Source organism: Sinohyriopsis cumingii, chromosome 1, assembly GCF_028554795.1.
Source record: "Sinohyriopsis cumingii isolate HCF-2022 chromosome 1, ASM2855479v2, whole genome shotgun sequence".
Lineage (NCBI taxonomy): Eukaryota > Metazoa > Mollusca > Bivalvia > Unionida > Unionidae > Sinohyriopsis > Sinohyriopsis cumingii.
This window is the reverse complement of record NC_142961.1, coordinates 95513879-95538270: the sequence shown is the minus strand read 5'-3', so window position 1 is coordinate 95538270 and position 24392 is coordinate 95513879. Positions and strand designations below refer to the sequence as shown.

The following is a 24392-nucleotide window of genomic DNA, read 5'->3' as shown; positions in this document are numbered from 1 at the left end:
TTCACTTTGCACAGTCATGACACCAGTTACTTGAAATTGACAAATAGCAGAGATTTTCCACCCAGCCATGCTTGGTTATAGTTTACTATGGTATTTCTCCATCAGGAGATGGATCAATATTAATGCATGTGCAAATGAGAGGATAGGGCATCAGTTATTGAGCCCCACTAAGGCACATATGTTACTTTTATAAATAATTACCAGGATTTCCAAGCATCCATTTTTATTAACCTATATCCGCTTACTTTGAAATGGACAGATGTATTTTGATCCAATAAGTATCCTTTCTTTTAATTGTTTTTAGATTCTTATTTATTCAGTGTATATGTATATTAGCAGTTAAATTAAAAAGTTTTATACTGTGCATATTAGTGCATTTTTATATGCATGACTTCAGACTAACTTGTGGTAATTATCATGCATCACTGCTTTACGAGTGCTCAAATTTGTTAAATTTTATGTAATTTATGTGCATATGCAGCCCTGGTAGAACAATATAGGAGATGATGGGTTCGAATTAAGAAATAATGATCCTATCAGCAACAGCTTACTTTTATTACTATCCACCAAGACTTATTTGGGTACTTAATGAAATAAAACTTCTACATCTGACTTTACAATCCTGTTAAATAGGTTTTACATATTTTCAAGGTAATAAGTAAGCTTACTGTTAAATAATAATTACTTTAAAAAATGTAACAGTGGAATAAAACACTTGTTGGATAAAGTCTGTTGTATAGTTTTTTGTAAGAATTTTTTTTGTAAATTGAGAGGAAACCTGTTAATCATGGAAGGATAAAAAGACTAGCACTAATGCAGTAGCAAAGTCAGAACCAAAAATGACATATTTTCCGATAATTTAATAATTAGGTATGTCAATGTTCCCTTATTGTCACAACTTGTTATATCACCTTTTAATGTGTTTATATTGAGTTTCAGAAATATATGACTTCCATGTTAATTATTTGGGAAATAATTTCCAGCAAGAGGCATTGAAATTACAGGATCTCTGATATATACATGTATACATTTGTTCATGTATACATACATATGTATGTATGTATGTACGTGCATGCATACATACATACATACATACATACATACATTGTTGTTGTTGTTGTAGGGTTTAACGCCATAGGCTATACATGGCGGCCAGTATTAATGGTCAAGGAAGAACCCGGGAAATCCCCGGAATGAACCACTGACCCTCGAGAAGCTACTGGCAAGCTTTCTCACATACTCACATTGGCCGAATCTGAGACTCGAACCTACGCAGACAGAGGTGAGATGGCAGTGATCCGTAACGGAGAGCGCTTTAGACCACTAGGCCACTTGGGGCCCCACATACATACATACATACATACATGTGTAGAGATAGAAGGAAACATTAAAATTAAGTTTTTCTGGTGGAGTTTCTATTGTCACCCATTGGTATTATCTGTAGTTGTATTCTTCAAGTCTGTTTCCACAGGGAATGGAGAAAATTCTATAAGGTTTCATTGCATTGATGATCACCTTATTTATACCTAACTACGAGCAGACAGATTGATGGATGGAACAATGAATGAATGGAAGAATTAATGGATGTCACTTAAGTTGATCACAGAATTCATCAAAAGACACGAGAGAGCATCAATAAGGCTTTAAATTTTATGCCTGATCATTTTGGTTGAGACATATACCTGTTAGTCCATTGAAATTTTGAATGTATTTAATCTTATTATTATTATTATTATTATTATTATTATTAAAATACAGCAGTATCTCTGCTTGATCTGTATGGCCGATTTCAGCAGAGTTCTTTGCGATTTTACTGTGACTTTCCTTGCTTTCACATTTGTACTTCCTTGAGGTACATAATCATCTATGCTAATACATGATTTACTAGTTAGGGATTGCAGAACAAGAAAAGGTAATTCATGTTTTATGAAATGTCTTAAGGTGCTGCCCTTTTAGGAAAGGGAAATAATTTCTGAATTACACAAATTGGAAATACCCGATGTACATGGAATCATATATTGGATAGGAATATAATGTACATTTCACAATATTCTTGCTTTATCTTCTGTGATATTGTGCACATAAACTTGTGAGTATATGTTATATTTATATAATTTCATTAGAAATGATATGTTCCAAATGAGGTTTCATTTTCGTAATAAGAATGTTGTAATTTGATTGGCAAATTGAAAAGGTCATCAGAGAATCAGATTGGTGTCTGTTAAATTCCTGTTAATGGGGCATTCTACAGATACTATGAACTTCTGAGAGATTGAATGGTGAAAGGTGAGGTTGTTTGTATTTGCAATATGCACACTGGAGAGAAAGTTGGCATACTTCTGTGTTAAATTTGTGTACTGTGGCTGAAATTTCTTTGTAATATGGAACATGTACCATCTCAAAGCACACAGCTAACTAAAATGACTGCTCCCATGTGCTTGAAAATCAGCCAGATTTAATGCAAAGTACACTATCTTAAGCAGTTATTAAAATAAGAAGAAATTTTGCTGGACTAGACAGTACCTTTTAAGAAAGTGCAATGAATGAAGTACAAAATATATAAAATTTAAAAAAAAAATTATTGGTTCTTTTTTTTATATAATTTACCTCCAAGTCCAAGAAGTGAAAACAACCAAGCGCAGTTTGCAGTTATTTGATAGGCGAACGTCTGAAATAAGGCCAAGCTGTGTACTCTATAACCCAAATAAAGAAATATATTGTGAAAATGTTTCTTTTCATCCATTGATAATAAAATTAAGAAGGAAATGATGACAAAGCAGATTCTTGTTCTTCCATATACTAGTGTTAGAAGAATAAGCAAATATTTTGACCTCCATGAACCTGTTGATCTGTTCCAGTTTTTTTCAAACTGTAAAATTTATTGGTGACATCTAATGAATAATTGTTGCAAGTTTCATGTTCTTGTCTTTCAGCACAACATTGGTTGCGATGTTGAGAAAATGCAGTGTGCACTTGTAAAATAGCTCCTTTTTTATCATATGGGGAGGGGCTGGGCTTGTGTGGAAATTTGCTACTAATGAAAACTGTTCTGTGTGGGAAAAAAAGAGAATTATTCAAAAGGACTGTTTTGATACTACAATAGTGACTTAAATGTTTCAGCCATACAATAAAACTTAAATTACATGTAAATGGTTTTGATACCTCTGTGGTTTTTATGGATGTTCTCTACAGATATTATAAACTTCTGAGAGAGTGATAGGTGATGTGCAAGGGGGATGTTCTTTCTCTTTGGAACATGCACAGTGGAGAGAATTTTGGCATAGTATACCTCTGTGTTACTTTCATATACTGGTGGCTAAAATTTCCTTGTATGTTGTAATACAGAAATTGTACCTGCTTTAAGCACACAGCTAACCAAAATGACTGCTTCCACCTGCTTGAAAAATCTACCTGAATTAGTCTAAAGTTCACTGTCTTAAGCATTTTTTTAAAATAGGGAAAATTAATTTTGCCAGACTAGACAATACCAGATTCTGAAAGTTCAATGAATTTATTACCAAATATATACAATGTAAAAAAAAGTTATCAGCTCTCTTTTTACAATTTACCTCTGAAGCCCTTGGAAATGAAAATAACCCATCATTGCTATCAGTGTTTTGATAGATGAACATTTGAAGTAGGACCAAGCTGTATACTGGATGTGTGATTTGGAATTTTAACATAGCTTTAACAATTTTCTGGTCATATTGCTATGATGTCTGCAGTGTGGCAGTTGATAGTGCTGTCTAGGGTTGGCGCATCATGTCACAGACATGTAGCGTAATGTCCCACTCAGTCACATTATCCTGACACCAGGCTGACTAGTCCTTAGCACTAACCTCTTAATGCAGAGTGCCAAACAAGGCAGCTGCTAATATCATTATTATATATCTTTGGTATGACTTGGCGGGGGTTCGAACCTATGACCTCCCACATCAAGAGTGGCTGTTCTAACCACTTAGGCCACTGAAGTGGTCCCAAGCTGCATAGTCTATAGCTGAAATCACACCCATCAATCATACACCAAAATAAAGGGAATTAAAAGTTCTTTTAACAATACCAAATATATACAACGTCACTCTTAAATAGCCAGTATAACCAGTGAGGACAACCTGGGAATTTTGTTTTCTTTACAAATTTAACCCTATGTAAAATTATGACACTATTGAGCACCACCTATGTCAGAGATCTCGATTTTAACTTGATTGCAGTTTCATACAATCCATTTTAATTACATGAACTGGTAATGTCATTTTCTTTTGGTGAGATCATAGGTCGATGATATGAAAATGATGTATCTCTAAGATCATTTATTTTTCAAAATACACAATATGTATCAATCAATTTATTGTAATAATAACTTATGTTATGCAATAGAAATTGCTGACTACATTTAAAACCGTTTTTGCTGACCGTTTAACATGACACCAGAAAGCTGAGTGTTCTAAGGCACTTGCCTTTACAGATCAGTGTCAGATCACCTCTGTCCATGTAGTTTCATTTCTCAACTTGGCCAAGGTAGGTATGTGAGAAAGCTTGCCAGTAGCTTTCCATGGGTCTCTGGTTCTTCCCAGGAATTTTCTGGGTTCTTTCTTCACCAGATGTAACAATCACCATATATAGCCTATCATGTGCTGAAAAATGGCATTAAACCGATAAAACCAAACCAAAAAATGTACACAGTAGTTGATCACAGGTAATTGCAAGGAGATTCACAGTTGTTCCAGTTCATGGATCATATACATGGCAAAAAGATCAACTTTTAAAGCTCCAGAAGTTTGTTATTGTTACATTATTAAGGATCACATTTCTGAATAGCAGCTGGTGATTTTTCATACTTTTATAAAACAGTTTTAGTTACCATAAAATTTGTTTGCCAATATCCACAGAACCCTTTTGTCCTGTTGGGGTGGCTGTCCACAAACTAATCTTTTCACCTATACCCACAGCACCCTGTTATCCTGTTATGTTATAGGATTGCTTTCCATAATCAACTTCTTTTGCATATACCTACAGAACCCTGTTATCCTTCTGCCCATACCCAGAGTCCTGTTGTCCTGTTGGGTCCACTGTCCACAAACAAACCCTTTTGCCCACACTCACAGAGCCCTGTTATCCTTTATGTGCCAGCAGATCTTGGTCTGAGCAGTTTGGAGCAATCAGTAGAACAAACAACATAGATCCTGATATGCAGGCACATTATGCTGTGGTGGGTCAGGGTATTTGTTGTTTGCAGTTTGCCTCTTCTTATAAGTGAGTATATATGATAAGCAAATGTTGGTGGGTGAAGTTCCTTAGTATGATACGGTTATTGAGGGCATATAAATTTTCTACAAGAAACCTAAATGGCTGACTTAAACAGGTAGTAAATTGATAATCATTTTCCAGTCTCATATACTTTGCATTGACTTTATCATGTTTTTTCATCAGATTTCTTATTGCCTTCATTAATATTGAATTAGCATTTTTGTTTTTCCTTATTTAATTTAAAAAATTGTCACAACCACGTCAGTTTACATTGAATCTCTATCAGAGTTCATACCACTATGATACGTATAGGAAGGAAGTACATCATGATGATCATGTATATGGTCATATAATGATCATACCATATTGATCATGCCATACTGATCAGTTTATAATGATTATGTCATTGATCATGTCATAATTATCATACCATATTAATAATGTCATACTAATCAATTTATAATCATTATGCCCTGTTGATCATGTCATAGCGTTCAAAAAACCATATTGATCATGTCATAATGATCAAGTCATAATGAGGTGAACAGTTAGCATTGATCTTACAATTGCAGATATCCTTAAAAACCTCTTCATTAGGCATGCATCAGTCATTATCTTTAAATAATTCAACTTTCTCATTTGTTTCTAAATAATTTAATTTTGTCAATTCACTTATGCCTTACCATCAAAAGTTCTATAGGAAATAAGGAATCAATATTAGATGAAATTTCCACTGCCTCTTGTGTTTTTATCAATATTAGCCCCAACTGGTACCTTTAAGTATACTTTGAGCATTTAATTATACAAGTGTATTGATTATTTAGGTTCTCTACTCATTTATTCTTAATCAAATTATATTCTCAGTAGAGTTGACACTGGATAGAAAATACCTATACCTAAATCTTTTGTTTACTCATATTGTGCAGACTGGTTTAAATAGTTTGCATTTACTCATATTGTGCAGACTGGTTTAAATAGTTTGCATTTACTCATATTGTGCAGACTGGTTTAAATAGTTTGTGTTTACTCAGGTTTTGCAGACAGGTTGAAATAGTTTATACTGGTGCTTTATGTATTGACTATTCATTGGTTGAGGTCACATGAGATACACTCACATGAATACAACATGCTGACTTTACACTATTTACTTAACACAGGTATGAACAAGGCTAAAAGAATGATCCAATTTCCCTTGATAAGTAACTTGGCTGTTACATTATAAATGTCATGTTTTTTATTTATTTATCCCTATTTCCATTCATCCATCCAACTAGAAGCCATGGTAGAATATTTGGTATAGTGATCAACTAGTAATTCAAGGATCACAGGCTTGATACCTGCCCAGGACAGCCCGGGTTGGATGCTTTGGTCTGCCAGTGCAAAAGGCACTTAGCTATATTTTCCTTGGTATGATAGCCAAATAAAGTGCAGTAAAAAATCACAGACAATCCTTCAGCAAAAGGTTTCCTTGTAAGGTGAACTCCTTGTTCACTTATATGAGTTGATGTTTCACAAGGATAAGAAAATGATGTTCAAGATGAATGCTCTGGCTAATGGATACAGCCCAAGTGAAGTGGGGTGGGAGGTGGAGCATGTGTGCGTAAGCTTGTAACCAAACAGTGTTTGAGAGAGGGTTAATATTTAACAAGGATGAGTACTTGACAATGAAGGTCCAAGGATAGAGTGAGAAGGGTGGGGCCAGGGTAAACTGCTATACAGGCGACACTCACTGTATGCAATTCGATTTGCACATTTCATTTTAATGCCATTTATAATGAATAAACAGCATTCAGTTTGCACAACTGTGCTAATATTTATGCCATTGCTGGTACCATGTGCTTTGACTCAAATGCAGATCACATGACTTTCACACAGCTCACATATGAGCCTGCACAGTCACATCTCAACACCCACTGAGAGAGTACAATTACTTTTGATTTATACCAGTTTGCAATTAGGATATAATGTCAGGAACACATGGCATGTATCGAGTGTCACCTGTATTGTCATAGGCAATTGAAAAGCACAGATATGTCTTATGGCTTCTGTCTCAGTTTCACATGTATTGAGTTCTTTCATGCATAGTTTATGTCGACAGTGATTGAAGGTCACTATTTTGGACTAATACAATGTGTCGCTGAAAGTCACTATTATGGACTAATATAAGCTTGCTTGAATTTTCTCCACCTGATAACAATAATTAGTTTTTCATGCAGAATCATGAGGAGAAACAGCAGGTCATTACATTGAGTCATTACTGCACTGATTGTGTGTGTGTGTGATTAGGATTTTTATCATAGCTTTAAAAAAAAATCAGTCATATCGCTACGATGTCTGCAGTGTGGCAGTTTATAGTGATGTCTAGCACTGGGTCATCAAGCTGCAGACATCTAGCATGATGTCCCACCCAGTCACATTATCCTGACACCAGGCCGACTAGTTCTAACACTAACCTCTTAATGCTGAGTGCCTAGTGAGGCAGCTGTTAGTACCATTTTTGTATGTCTTTGGTATGACTCGGTCGGGGTTTGAACCCACAACCTCCCATTTCTGAGGCACATGTTCTAACCACTAGGCCACCAGTACGGTCTGTACTGATTGGACATATTTCAGTATGAGATAATAACATTGCATTGAATCATTACTGCACTGATTTGGCATATTTCAATATGAGATAATTACATCATACCACTGACTAAATGTTGTTTTCCATCCAAAAATAATTTTCGTTGTGAGTCCAAGCAATTAGGAGAACTTATTGGTTGAAGGTTAGTATTTATATCTGTTGTTACTATTTTATAAGAAGAAATGTTTTAACTTGTTTGTATGGTCTGTTGTTTTAAACCATTCCCACTAGACTCAGCTTTTATTGAAGTTGGTGTACACATTTTTCTGTGATAATACACAGTGTTCTGTGATAATCAGTGTAAGGTATGCATTAAGTAGTTGTGTATTGATTAGTTCTGTGTATTTCAGGTGTTAAATTCAGCTAGCTGGAAAAGAACTTGATTTTGAATTCAACATGGCAGCAGTGTTTCAGAGGACTAAAAACTTTTACAACTGGATGATGGATAAAAGAGGTGAGAAAATGTCTTGTACTGAATAACTATATATATGTATATGACTGCGTGCTTTAGTTCTTAACATCGGTAATAGATAGTAATAATTGCTTATGCAGTGTGCCTAATATCTAAACCAGACACTATTGGGAACACCTTTTCTTTGCCATTTAATAGAGGTGGCCAGTATTTGTAGGTGTGAATAGTTTTAGAATGGCCTTATTGGGACCAAACTTGGCAACTAGTTTTCAGAGGAAGTCAGGATTTTAGTTTGAGAGAGGGTCATTAGGACAAGTTTTCACTGAAACCATTATGGATTACCTAGGTGCTTGTAAAAGTAGTTTTGATAAGCAACCATAGATCCTGATATATATGCATTATAGACATGTAACTCTAATATACATACATTATAGACATGTAACTCTAATATACATACATTATAGACATGTAACTCTAATATACATACATTGTAGACATGTAACTCTAATATACATACGTTATAGACATGTAACTAATATACATACATTGTAGACATGTAACTTTAATATACATACATTATAGACATGTAACTCTAATATACATACATTGTAGACATGTAACTCTAATATACATACATTATAGACATGTAACTCTAATGTACATACATTATAGACATGTAACTCTAATATACATACATTATAGACATGTAACTCTAATGTACATACATTATAGACATGTAACTCTAATATACATACATTATAGACATGTAACTCTAATATACATACATTATAGACATGTAACTCTAATATACATACATTATAGACATGTAACTCTAATATACATACATTGTAGACATGTAACTCTAATATACATACGTTATAGACATGTAACTAATATACATACATTGTAGACATGTAACTTTAATATACATACATTATAGACATGTAACTCTAATATACATACATTGTAGACATGTAACTCTAATATACATACATTATAGACATGTAACTCTAATGTACATACATTATAGACATGTAACTCTAATATACATACATTATAGACATGTAACTCTAATGTACATACATTATAGACATGTAACTCTAATATACATACATTATAGACATGTAACTCTAATATACATACATTATAGACATGTAACTCTAATATACATACATTATAGACATGTAACTCTAATGTACATACATTATAGACATGTAACTCTAATATACATACATTATAGACATGTAACTCTAATGTACATACATTATAGACATGTAACTCTAATATACATACATTATAGACATGTAACTCTAATATACAGGCTTTATAGATGGTAATAACTTTTTAGACTGTAAGTTGAACAAATTTTCTATGTATTTGTGTAATTATAAGATCTGAAGTGTAGTTGAATCTTGAGTTAGAATTTTGTCAGTACCCTCACATGAGCTAGTCAAGTTCATGCAAAGTATTTCTTCTTCAAACACATTAGAACTACTATTGCCTCACAAATCTTGACCCGCCAGGTTAAAACCTTTTTCAGCTAAAAATCTAAGACTTATCTGCCCACCTAGGTGGCAGTTTAGAATGATCTGCCCTTGATACCAGGAGTGGGTCAAATCCAGTGAATTCTGCAGTTACTATTTCCACCTTGCAGAATCCATAAGAATTTTGGAAGTGTTGTTTTTTTGGATAATTATCTTAAAGCAGGTTGGAGGAGATTTATCTTCATAGGGAAGTATACTCCATCTATAAATTTATAACTTTTCTTTTCTTTCTTTCTTTGATGACAAATTTTCTGATTTTTCAGTGTTATCACTTTGCTGTCTTCATGCATAGGCACCCTTGGTACATCCATGTACCTGTATGGGTTGCAATGGCCTCACATTGCTGTATGCAGTTTTAATAAGTGCAGGTCTGCTTTGTGATACAGATAGCTCATATAATATTGCTGTACAATTCCCAGTACATTCAGATACATACAGGTAAGTTTTCTATGTTATCTCATCTTAGCATTTACTTTATACAGTAGTTATATACGTGATGCTTTGCTGATTTTTGTTGGTAAGGACTGCCAATTGTTCTTTCCTACAGGTAACTTTCTTACAATGGATATTGTAGCATCCTGACTTCGTATCAACATGGATGCTTCACTGCATTTTCATGTGCATATGTGGTGTACTGTGGAAAACTCATTTATATTAGTGTACAGACAGATACATACAGGGCAGTTTTCTATGCATTGTTTAGTTATAACATCTACATCATAATTACTATAAGTGATACTTTAGTGATTTTATCTGTATAGGCAGTTAATTGACCTTTGTACAAGTAACCTTTTATTAGAATTCATATTTTAGCATTCACTTTGTAAGTATTAATAATGACGCTCGAATACTCTACCTGTACAGGCCACATGTGCCCTCTGATAGGTAATTGTCACTGTGTGTAGCTTTGCACAGACATTCTGAAGTTCATAAAGCAGGGCATGTGCAATGTTGCACATGTGTATTGTCTGCATTATTTTTGTCTTACAGATTTAGATTATTGGTGACTGACAACTGTGTGTAGCATACTATGGTTATCTTTCTGTGAAGACATGTCAGACTTGTTGATTATAAGGATAATGTGAGGAGTAGTAAAAGAGAAGTACACCTTGTGCATGAGAATGTCATCATTTTGCATGCAAAGGTTTGAACCATATTACTTGTGGGGGAGTGAGATAGAGAGCAGCAACAGCCTTAGTTTCTATTTCACATATTTGAATAAGGGACTGACTACGTGGATCAATATGCCATACCTCATCCCAACCTCAAGAACTGGACAGCATAATGTCAGCCAAGTTATTCCTATTCCATCATGACTGGACTCAGCCATGTGACTCAGATTGTAATGGGCCACAACCATATCACACGTTATCAGCCAGCCAGAAGAATGAACCTTTCCAGTTCACAACTCACTGAGATCCTCTAGGTACTACCTGTGTTTGTCTAGTGCCTCAGAACCCAAGAAGCCATTGTCAAAAAATGAGTTATGCAGCAGTCTAACATGTATAGCCACTTCCTGCATATGTCACCCATTTTATACAGGCACTATCATGGATCAGTCAAACCTGTATTATTTGCTGCAAGCTATTTCCTGTGGAAGGCATCCAGTTTATAAAGGCACTCTCATGGAATGATCTAACTTGCACATTGCCGCTAGGTACTTCTTGTGTACAGTGTCCAGCTATGTCTCAGTATCCATGAGATGTTGCTTCACTTGTCCTCAAGCCTTCTCAAAGGGAGCTTGTACTTAGCAACATCTTGAAAGTAATGGGATGAAACTCATGACATGTTGCAAGTGTAGTGAGCTACCATCCTTGACATAACTTCTCCAGTTATTTTGCAGGTAGCACAAAAGATGTTTGCTTTGCTACCTTTATCCAAAGATGATGAAAAGTTGCCTCTTCATTATTAGATCTTACTACTGTTATGACTGTGGTCTTAAATTAAGTAAAAGAAAAAGGAAAACAAACAAGTTAATCTAATTAAACAAATAATTTATTTCCCTTGAATACAAAGTGAAAATTTAAAAGGAACTTACAGTATTATGAATTAAATCCCAAATAATCCTTAAAGTACCATCTGTAACAAGATGAACTGGGTTAGGATTAGATTACAATGAAGACACAAAGAATGATAAACAAAAATATGTTTATTTATTGATGATTAAAGATATAAAAAAATCATACCCCAAACTCGTGCACATAAATTCCAAGACTGGATTTTTAACACAATGATACACACTGAGGTAAATAACTGAACGATAACTGAAATAATATAATGAAAAATGATATGGTTCTGAACTGGAATGAATTATAAGGTGTAATATAAAACAAACAGTCAACAATATTAAACAAATTGAAAAGCAAAAAATAAGCACAAAAGGAAGCAATAATTAAACACTCAAACAATGATACGGTTTCATTCTAATAGTGATAGCTGGTTTTATATAAATAGTGACAATGTTTCAATCCAATAGCGATAACTGGTTCATATAAAGAATGTCAATTTTTCACTCAAATAGTAATAGCTGATTTAATATAAATTGGGACATATATCTTGTGGCATCAAATTCGTAACCACAAGGTAATTTCAGCCCCACTGCTCTGCTGGATTATCAAGGAACCACCATGAATGGTCCACCCATCACGGTCTGCATTATGATCCATAGAACATCTTGATCCCTGTAGAGCCATTGGTCCTGAAGCTTTTGACCCTCAACTTGAGATAACCACTGTCTTCCTCAGGGCCAGCATCACCACCAACAGCAGCACACCAGGTATATACCAACCCAAATTAGCATCTAAAAGAACACCTTCAGTACGGTGCAGACAAAGATACAACATAGCTCTGTCACTATTGCTTTATCACTCCATCACTCCTTCAGCCCTTCACCCCTTTTCACACTTCACCCCTTTCAGCTGAAAATATATCTAAATCCATGTAATATCAGTGACACGGTCATGTATAACATACGTTGACGTACATGATGCATGTACATAAGTGGAATTGATCATTTTATAAAAATCATATCATCGGGACTGCTGTATAAGGTTATCGTAATAATCAAGTTCATATGTGAACCTGTTTCTGATGAAAATCTTACAGAACTTTAAGTAACATTCTCTGTTCCCTTAATTCATGCAACATTAATGTGAATACAATCCATCTGTTCAGATATATAATGGTGAACTTGAAAAAGACTATAATAAAAACTAACATTGCATTACTGTACACAGTTTTGGAACTATCAAAAATGCACAATAAATATTAGAACAATGAAACAAAACAATTCTATCCTATAATACAGACAGGAAAATACAATTCATATAACTCAACAGCTGGAGATATTGTGCTGTAAAGTGGACCGGTTACTGACAAGACTTTACGTACTGTGTAGTTTGAATGTACCATGAGCCTATATGAACACTGGCTATATTGTAATGCACAGCCTGTGTGCTCACAGTAAAATTGGATTTCTCATCATAAGCACTTCACTTGTGCAGCATGGAGTGAACCAAACTCTCTACATTGAAATAATATATGACATAGATAAACCACCCCCAGGTAATGCTTGTACACAGAAACGAAACCTGAGTACATTCTATTCCAAGTATTCATAAACAATATACACAATTCCATGACACTATCATAAATCCAAAAGTGTTGAGTGTTCTGAATAAATTCTAGTGGCGTTTTGAACGAAATCCAAACTTGAATGTGATTATGTACCTGTAGTCTTGAATATACCACTGTCCTAGTAATCTTGATGTATCACAATGATATAATCCAGAATCTCTTTGAATGATTCACAATCATTTCATAATGTTATTTTAGTCCAAAGTAGCAGTATGCACTTTGTAAATCCAATGAATAATTTAAACAAATAATTCCTCTCCAGTTGTAACTGAACACAAGTGATTCGAGGAATGCTGATTTTAAAATAGGAATGAATAATTGTTTATTTGGTCTTCTTTATATGTACACTATCACCTGACATAACAAAATGACCTAGACTCAGATCATTCCAGTGGAAATTTCCATCAAACTTGTAAACAAGGTCAGGCGTGTTTACTTTAATTGTAGCAAACAACTTGACAAAAGCAGGTACACCATATAATTTCAAGGGGAAAAAAAACAATATCCTGAGCCCAAGAAAAGCATATTTAAAGAGAAAGACATTTGTCAGGTGCACACAAACTCCTACTCTCAGTTACAAACAAGGTTCAAACACACAATACAAATTAAATTTACAGAACACTATGATGCAAAAACACCGAGCCTTACCAGACTGGACTGAAGAAGCTTTCTGCCTACTCCAACTGGAATGTCCTTCTTCTGTAGCAGCTGCCAAGTCCACAGTCTCCTCGTCAACAAGGACATCTATGATCTAGTGCCATTGCAAGATTTTGGTTGTCTTGGTCTGGAGCGCAACACTGAAGTAAACAGTATTTTTCCCTCATTAAAGAGAAATTAATTAATACAATGATAGCTTCCTTCCTTATATGGAACAACTCCACCTTCCGGAGAGTTTCTTTGCTTGCTGGGTTTGCCCAATGTGGCAGCAAAACCTTTGACAATGAGACCAACTTTCACAATCTCCACAAGATGATGTTCTGTCTTGAAGGTGGGGAAACCTCACTGGACTAACAAGTACAGCCTAAGGCAATCACAATTTCATATGTGTGATTCTACCAGTGGTAGGTCAGAAATGCCATTTTAAAGGTTATCTACCATAATACCATTTTATAGTTGAAATTTGCAGCTTTTGAAAATGTGAAGAATTTTTTTTAAAAAATTATTACAAAACCCTAGCATGTTATTTTCATGTGTTCTATCAACATATTAGAGAAAATTGCCAGAACTAGTCTACTGCGGACTGGAAATGTTCCACCAGTACAGCAACCTGTGTCATGATGCATGGCAAATCAATTGTTCAAAAACAGCTGACATGTGTACATAACAAGTTGTTAATTGATTACCTTATTGTTAGAATATGGCAATTTTAAGGCTAAATGTGGGACATCTTTTGAGGTTTTACAAGTAATAAAGGAATAAAGGCTGGTTATGGTTTCTTCTGAGCCTTGATGAAAATTGGCCGACTGTTGCCAGAAGAGAGATAAGACGAAGAGACCATTCATAATAAATTATTTCAGCAGACACACTAGAGTGAGTATTTTGAATTTTTCCTGTTTAATTGTTATTTTATTGTTCACAATGTTTTAAGAGGAACATATAAAGGCAGCTCTTGCTTTTTTTGTTCAGTTTATGTCAAAATGCAGAAACATGTGCTTTCTCCCAGTGCTAAGAAAATAACTAAGAAATATTACAAGTTCAACGTGGCATGGATATCAGTTTTAAGTGTGTGCAGGCAGGTAGGAAAGGTCCCGAGTTTACATTGTTCTTTCAGAGGTATGCATCTTTTGTATTTCACATAGATAAATTAAGTTCAATCGCTAGATAAAATATATCAGTTAGCAGTATATTACAGCATAATTAATTTTAAAATTGGGATAAGTTATTTATTAAAGCATAAATACATTTTTTCCCCATTGTTTATTTCAAGTCTAAATCAATCTCTATTTTATTTTAAATTGATAGTGGTTAAACCTGCCAACAGATTTTTGGATTTGAGCAATGAAGAGAAAGACGTCCTTGAGGATGAGACTCAGGATAACATCTTAATTCCTCTGTGGAGTGAACATAACTTGGAGGACTATCAGAGAGCAGTCAGCAACCTTCCAAACCCAGCAGCAGGAACCTGAAATTGGAACTTCTTTGCAGTCTGAACATAAGATATATACTTATGTATAAGACAAATAATTTTGAAAAAGAAATAAAAGCCTGGAAGAAGGGAGATTGGTTTATCCAAAGGATATGGTCTAAACTTGAAATTTTGAAGTTTTCTTGTTGACTACTGGTAAATATTTTTCTTGCCGATCACTGAAGACAAGATCCCATGCTTAACCTGAACCCCTAAGACCTCTTGTACTGAAACCCTATGTGAAGATGAGTATCAATTCAGATGAAGTAACAATAAAAAGATTTCTTGAATGGCTGAACTTTTGGGTCTTCTTTATTATTGGATCATGAATGTTTAAAAGTTTTATTTGTTCAGTTTGGGGGGAGGGTTGGCTTACATGCCAACAGTCTTTTACAAGAGTATATGTGATAGTTGTCCTGTCATTACAACACTCAAATGCAGAGAAGAGAAACAACTCTTCCTACATCATTAATTGAGAATATGACTCAAATTAATTAATTATTAGTGTAACATTAGAATCTAAATCCAATTTATGTTCAGAACTTGCTGTTTTATTGTACTATAAAGAGAATACATATTACAACAAACAAATGCAATTGTATGGTTTTTAATCCCCTTGAAGAATATAAAATTTATGGTTATATAAAAATAAATAAATGCCAATATACTGCTCAAAATGTATAAATCTAATGGTTTGAGATCCTTGTTTTGTCACATGCATTTAATTTTGTACAGATACAAACACATAGGACTATAGGAGAAGCAAGCCTCTTTCCATTATTATGGGATGCCATAGGAGTATGGCCCCCTCAGGATTGTCATTTATATATCAACATTCTTGAGACAAAAACTATTCTAAAAGCTTTTCATTAGTGGCTGGAGAGCCTGCAGAGCATCCAATAATGCCACTGTGGTCACATTTCTCCAGCAGCAGTCTTTTGTATTCTTGTTTGGGATCTCCTAAAATGGTGCATTTAACGATAAATCCATGTCCAAGTTCAACATATCTAAGGCTGGCTAAATGGAGATCACTCTAACTGCCACCTGAGTGGGGAATTAACTTTTAGCTTGTTATGACACATGGTACTAATGATATGGAAAAATGGGAACCAGCCTGGAAATGGGTGAACATAAAATAGAGTATATATGGGTTTGGCTGACCAGGATTGGTTAATAATGTAAGTTATGTTTTAGGAAAAAGAATCTTTTGAGAATTTATCCTAGTTGTTTTTTGAAAACAAAATAGAAACATTGTTTTATTGATGGAATTTCAGTCCTTTAACAGTCTTGAGTTTGGAACACTCGTTACTAAAATTAGCTCCTGACTCTTTGGTGCAGAATTGAAAGCACATGTTTCAAACACATGCAGGTCCAGAAATTGCCGCGGCTCATATCCTTTCCTCAACACAGAAGCTGACATCCAGGTTTCATCTATACTGATAAATATAGGTTTGATCATGAGCACTCAAAACTTTTAAGTTATTGAATTTTAATATGGTGTTTGCATAGGTTTACTATGGGAACTGAATTAGTATCTTGAGTCCTATAGACAGCCACAGCAATACAGTGACTCCGCATATGCAGGTGCAGTTAACTTTACTATAAAAGCAATCATATGGTTCTATTTGTGGATAACAAGCAAAATTAATACCTTTTGTAAACCAAGGAGTGTCTTTCAGCGGGATGTAAAACACATATTCAGATATATCAACTGTTGCAAAGAAGGGGGGAGGGGGAACAGTGTGTAGATTTGACTATGTTAGGTGGAGCGTTTAGCACTTTGGTTTATATCTAAGCAATGCATATATAAAATTTATACAATTTACCATTTATAGAGTAATTACAATAAGCAATATGATATTTCCTAGTTGTGTTTTGAAACATAATGCTTCAGATATGATCACTTAGGTCTCTTCTACCATGCTTAATGGTGATGACCTCTCCTGACTTTTCGTCCCACTAATTTCATTCAGTGAATGTTTTGAAAGTTTGTATTTTGCATTTTAATGGACTTATGTCTACTTTACTTTAGTTTTAAATTATATGTCGTCTGGGGGAATTTTAGTTAATTTTTGTCATTTAAATCTCTTTTTCTGTAATAATACATGTACATTTAGATGGTCGAGCTTGGCCAAAAACTCATTAATTACATAATATGACAAGGCGGATAATATATGTCAGCATTAAATTGAAGAGTGATAAATGGTGATATTAAAAAAGATGATCCTTATTAGACAGCTTTATTTTAATATTTTTTCAGATTTTCTTAAATAAAGCTCAAATATTTAAATGTTGCCTGAAATGCACCATTGGTCTTTCGGTGAAGATGAAATTGCAATATAATATAATATTCACAAGTGTAATCTTAGACAAGCAGAACTATGCACATTACTTACTTATGTATTGAACTTTTCCCAGGGCTGTCAAGAAAATTAAGGGTGAATATAGGTCACATGGTACTAATGATATGGAAAAATGGGAAGCAGCCTGGAAATGGGTGAACATAAAATAGAGTATGTATGGGTTTGGCTGACCAGTTTGATGGAATTTCAGTCCTTTAACAGTCTTGAGTTTGGAACACTTATTACTAAAATTAGCACCTGACTCATTGGTGCAGAATTGAAAGCAAATGTTTCAAACACATGCAGGTCCAGAAAATGCCACGGCTCATATCCTTTCCTCTACACAGAAGCTAACATCCAGGTTTCATCTATACTGATAAATATAGGTTTGATCATGAGCACTCAAAACTTTTAAGTTATTGAATTTTAATATGGTGTTTGCATAGGTTTACTATGGGAACTGAATTAGTACCATGAGTCCTATAGCTAAAATGTTTTAGCCTGGGAGGGCAGGATTTGTGAGGCAATAGTTCCTCTAAGATATTATGATTGGGTATGAATTATTGAAGATACATTTAACTTGAAAAAATTGGTTTTCTGAGCTTTAGCTCAGATTGTTTTGTAATTTATTGTTATTTGCATTTTGTTATTGTGGGAATCATTGTATGATGTTGCATATATGAGAGAGAGACAGAGACAGACAGAGAGAGACAGACACAGAGAGAGATTTAGTTTAGTTAAATCTTATGAATGTGAATCTTGCTGCTAGTCAACAAATTATCTCCCTTGCTTTTCCTAGATTGCACTGTTTGTGTCAGTTTCAGATCTTCATCAGTTTAGTATCACCAGATAATTACAGAGCAAATTAAAAAGTAATTAGGCAGTATATTAAAGTAATACTTTTTATCTTGAAATCAAGTATTTAAATTAGAATATTATCTCATCAAGTTCCAGCAACATTACTTTCAAGAGCTTGTTACTATTATGGGTAGTGTTTAAATAAAATAAAATTCAAGATTGGAAAATACAAAATCTTTAGGATAGGTCGTGTCACACGTTAAACACTTATGGAAAATCATGACTGGCAATGAATTGAATAGGTTACACCTGTGATGCCTTAATATTATTGGATGGAAGCAGGACATGTAATATTGAATGTTTGTATAATGATCCATTTACAAACATATCAGCCTTTTTATGTCAGTTGAAAATGAAAAGGTATAAGTGTATCTGATCAGCATTCTAGTGAGACCAAATGAAGTTGTCTCTTAGGGGTCAGTGGCACAAAAGATCAGTACCATCTTTATTTCCATTCTGTGTGTACATAATTGTGTACATGTACAGTACATGTACTTGTATATAGATTTTGGTGTGAAGTAAATGTATTATTATTATTATTATTATTACTGTATTATTATTATTATTTCATTTTTCCATTTATTCTTAGGGGGTAGACATTTTCAGCAAGCATGGTTGATTACTGGACATCTATACTAAAAATATGGTTATCCGGCAGAAAAATCTGTGTTGAAGGTAGACATATTTACAGTTTACGAACAGTGACCAAATTTATTAAAATTTAGCATTGAAGGAAATTGCAATTTATGTACAGTGACTTAATTGTTTAAAATGTAGCATTGGAGTTCTTGTAAATTATATTAAAATGAGTATAGAAGTATCTATTTTCCATCTGTCATTTCATATAGAGATTCAATCTCATATCCTGGATAGAGTCCACTTTATTTGTTATGTATCATGGCAAAAAACCTTAATTTAATCAATGCCTTCAGGAGCTGGTTGTCTGGCTTGGGATCTGATTTTGGGTTATTTGGTCACTTAGCTTTAATTTTAAGTTGTCCCAGACTACTAGGCAATGGATTTTCCTACCTCCTGTTCTTCATTTATCTTGAGATCCAGCCCTATAACCAAATATTGGTTCAAGGACAAGACAAGACAAAGTCAGACATATATCCATTACTGACACTGGGTCATATCCCTGGTTTAAGGTCCTTTGCTCAAACTTGGAGACAGCAATGATATCACTTTATAACCATGTATACATTTAATGGGGACATAGAGATAAATCCAACACAGGGCCTGGGTCATTTCTCTGAAGCAGTGGATATCCCTTTGGCCCATAAGTTGGAAACTGTTAAGATCCTTGACTTACAACCTATAACCATCTCAGGGATTTACCAATCAGCTTGCCCGACTCCTGGGATAAGTTCAAATTTGGCTCAAGCAAGCTCAAGTTTCCAAGTAACTTGCCCTTGGGCAAGTCAAAAAAATTGAGTTGGGGTTTGTTTGTGTTCCATTATTGATTGAAACCAGTTTTGACAAATAAGGAATAAATATTGCTATTCTAACTTATCAGTTACATTTTAATTGTAATATTTGTGTGTACCCGGGATTAGCCAGTGTTGAGGTCCCTAACCCAGCTTCAGGCAGTTTCCTAACTGGCCAAGTATAAAGATTGTTTTGATGCATGTTGCCCTCTTTAGGTGAGTAAGGCGTTAATTGTTACCTACATAACTTTTGATATTTCACTGACAGGTGTGTTTGAAAATAAAAGGCACTCATCACTAATGATTAACCAAACGAATTTCAGTCAAAGCATGATTATTTTTATATAGATAATCACAGTACTGAATATAACATGATAATCATTAAAGAATACTGTCCTTTACATAAACATAAATAATCTGTACAGCCGTAAATATGCAAGTGTCACAAATAGAAATCAAGGTATTAAATAAATTATTGAAAAATTAATTAAATGTAAATTAACATGTTCATTTACATATTTGAATAAAGTTTATGATGACTGTTACTACTAATATTAATACTCTTAATAACAATAATTCTTTATTTAATGAGGGTGGCTCAATTAAAATACAGATTTATCTGGTCTACCTAGAGGTCCATGCTTTCTAACAGTCTACATGCATGTATCTGACTAATTAAACACGTAAATAAAGTTAAAAGTCACAGCATGTAACAATGAAACAACTGATATGATTTACATGCTACCAGACACTCATTTAAACAAAGATTAGCATGCACTAAGACAAAACAGCTGCAATAAAAAACAGGAATTTTACAAAAATTTAAAGACTTATCAAAATCAGTCAAAATCAAGTTTTACTTGTTTGAACTTAAACTTTAAACAAAAGTGGCTAATCTAACTGATGTGGGCTGGGGATTCCATATATTTGTTTCAGAATATTTAAAAATCTATTGAAATTGGTAAGTTTTGGGTTTTGTGAGATTAAAGTGGTCATGTGAAGTTGATGATAAAGCATAGGGCCTATGATTTTCTTCAAATATTTCACTCATACATTAATGCATATTACAATTTATTTCCTTTTAGAAGTTTGTTCTGTATTTTATTAAATGCTGTGTCAAAGGAGCATACAGCATTGGAGAGCTACTCTCTTATATCTTACTTATTCTTTCTAACTGATCCTTGAGATAGTTTCCCCATGCTGTCTGGCAATTTGTAGGCAGGTATGGTGGTGCAATATTTGTTTGTAACTCAGCTGATTTTTAAAAATATTTAACATTGTAAGGGTACAGTATACATCATATTCACCGACATTAACTATATAAACTTCAGGATTAACTGGAATTTTAGCTTTTACATTTTTGTAATAAGTGGTCTTACTGTTCTCCTAGACATAGTTGTTGTGATGGCAAAGTAAAGGTTGAAGATATGTGCTATTTCAAGTACACTTCTAGTTAAGTGTCCACTGAAGTCTAACTGGATAGACATACAATTTTTTGAGAAGGACTAAAATCTTTTATATATTGCCATAATGTGTTTGTATTGGTAGCACTCCCAATTGCTTGATTATAACAGGTGGGTTTTTTTTAAGCTTTATGGATGAAGCTGCTTGCTATGTTTTGCAATTTTTTAAATAGTTTTCCAAGTTCTTAATTCTGTGACACTTGTCACTCTTGTGTCTTGTTTATTTTATCTCTTTGGTCATTCACTTAGATTGAAGCTCTTACAGATCACATGATTGTCTAATACATGGAGAAAAAAAATTGTACCATGCATACAAAGCAGTATTGACATCTGTAATATTTATAGTATCATTAAAAGGCATCAAACTACAGATCATGACAAAAGTTTTCTTATGAAAATTGTGAAATTCTCAGTATTTTATTTAATGATGTTGGCTAATAGTAAGTTTTGGCACATATCTACTGATACATATAACATAGTGGTCAATTATTGCAAACACAGGTGCCCAGACTTCATTGATATTTTCTGGGTTTTCTTTGTGTGTGTGTATATGGTCAATTAATCCTGAGTATCTTTTTTATTCTAGTTTGGCTTTCTATGACCTGAGTGAAATTACCAGTTTGGAAAAGTCCAGCCACTTGTCAGTTTTTTTATTTAAGAAGTCTAAATTAAAATCACCACTTAATGTTTAATTATCAAGTATACCAACAGCAGTGTGTACCTGGTTTACAAATACATTTTATTCAGTCCACTCCTCTTTAGAATCTGGGTGCCAGTAGGCAGCGTTGACTTTGTCTGTGTTAAGTTTACTTCTGTCTGTATACTTTAAATATGGTTATTTCAAGACCATTTCTTTCTTTTATTTTTAATGAAGTCTGCAATATGGATAAGAATCCACTCTCCCAGTTTATAAGTCCTATCCTTTCTTCCAAAACTAGTACACTTAAATATCATATAATTTTAATGTTACTAATTAAAATTGTTTCCCACAGACCAAGAATATGTTCAAATCTCTTCTGATTTAGAAGTAGCCTAATCTCATTCTGATTTTAGCAGTAGCTCAATCTCATCAAGATGAGGCAAGATAATTGCCTTACATTTAGGTTGGCAAATATTAAAACCTTCTTTACAAATCTTATTGTGGTACCCTGAGTGGTTATATGGTCTAAGGTGCTTACCTTTGCAAATCACTGACATCTCATCTCTTCCAGTGTGGGTTTGAGTCTCGAGCTCAGCCAGCATGGGCATGTGAGAAAGCTTGCCAGTAGCTTTCAGAGGGTTGCTGGTTTTTCTCAGGGTCTTCCTGAGTTCTTTTTATACCAAATATACTGGCTGCCTTGTCTAGCCTATAATGTATGGAAAAAGGGCATTAAACCTAGAACAATAAGTGCTGATGTTGTAAAAAAAATTCTCACAATCATTATTACCAGATACACCAGTATCAGTTTCATTATGTACATTGAGATCTTGTTGTTGGCTTGACTTCGCTTGCGAAGATTAGGAAGGGGTATGTCCATGTCTGTTGCACACGCTCTGGTGGCTGATGAGCCTTTTACGTGACAGGCACGTCCATCCACAGAGGCTGCAGGGGAATGTCTGGGTTGTGGTGGGTGCTGCTGATGGTTCCCGGTTTTTTCTTTACCATAGTTTTTCCTCCAAGATGGCCCGTCTGTTTTGTTCAAAAGTGCCAGTGGCCTGGTGAACTGTACATCTCCAGCTTTCACGGTCAGCAGCTCGTGATGCCCATTGGTGGTGATCGATGCCACAGCTGGTGAGGGTCTATTTCAAGGTGTCTTCATATCTCTTTCGAGATGCTCCTCTATCACGGTGGCCAGTTGACAGCTCACTATACAGTGCGATCTTTCGCAGGCGATGATCCTCCATCCTGGACACGTGCCCTGCCCAGCGAAGCTGTATCTTCATGAGCGTGGCCTCAATGCTGGTGATCCCTGCTTGTTTGAGGACTTCAGTGTTGGTGACGAAGTCACTCCAGTGGATGGTGCAGAGGAAGCGCTGATGGAAGCGTTCAAGGAGGTGGAGGTGGCAGCTGTAGGTGATGCAGGATTTGGAGCCATATAGGAGGGTGGTCAGTATGACAGCTCTGTAGATGCTGATCTTTGTATCTCTCTTCAGACTGGCATTGTGCCAGACTCGTTTATTGTATCTGCCGAAGGCGCTGTTTGCCTTGGTCAGTCTGTTGTCTATTTCTTTATCAGTCTTGGCATCAGAGGATATCACACAGCCTAGGTAGGTGAACTGGTGGATTACGTTCAACTCTGTCTGGTCAGTGAAGATGCTTGGTGGTCGGTACTCTTCCATGGGAGCAGGCTGGTGAAGTACCTCAGTTTTCTGTAGGTTGACCTCAAGACCAGAGAGCTGGCAAGCTTCTGCAAAGCAGGATGTTACGCACTGTAAGGCAGCTTCCGTGTGAGCAGCAAGGGCAGCGTCATCTGCAAAGAGAAGTTCTCTAATAAGTTTTTCCAAGGTCTTGGTGTAGGCATGAAGTCGCCTTAAGTTTAAGAGGTTGCCATCAGTCTGAAATCGGATACAGATGCCATCTTCGTCATCAAGGTCTTCTGTTGATTTTTGGAGCATCATGCTGAAGAAGATTGAGAACAGTGTGGGGAATAAAACTCAGCCCTGTTTCATGCCATTTGCAGTGGGGAAGGTCTGTGACAGGTCGCTTTTTTTTCTGACCTGACCAAGCTGATC

The 24392-nt window shown here is 34.8% G+C and overlaps 1 protein-coding gene across 2 annotated transcripts in view; it reads left to right on the top strand.

Annotated features, from left to right (window-relative positions):
• The window catches only part of LOC149807376 (very long chain fatty acid elongase 4-like), a 144397-nt gene that overhangs the window by 8338 nt on the left and 111667 nt on the right, over window positions 1-24392 (top strand). The window contains exons 2-3 of one of the 2 annotated variants that reach the window (XM_089965943.1): window positions 8224-8327; window positions 19380-19465. In XM_089965943.1, the coding sequence (XP_089822069.1) occupies window positions 19402-19465 (64 nt within the window). In that variant the 5' untranslated portion in view covers window positions 8224-8327; window positions 19380-19401. The remainder of the gene's footprint in view (window positions 1-8223; window positions 8328-19379; window positions 19466-24392) is intronic. The other variant, XM_089965951.1, reaches the window with a different exon arrangement.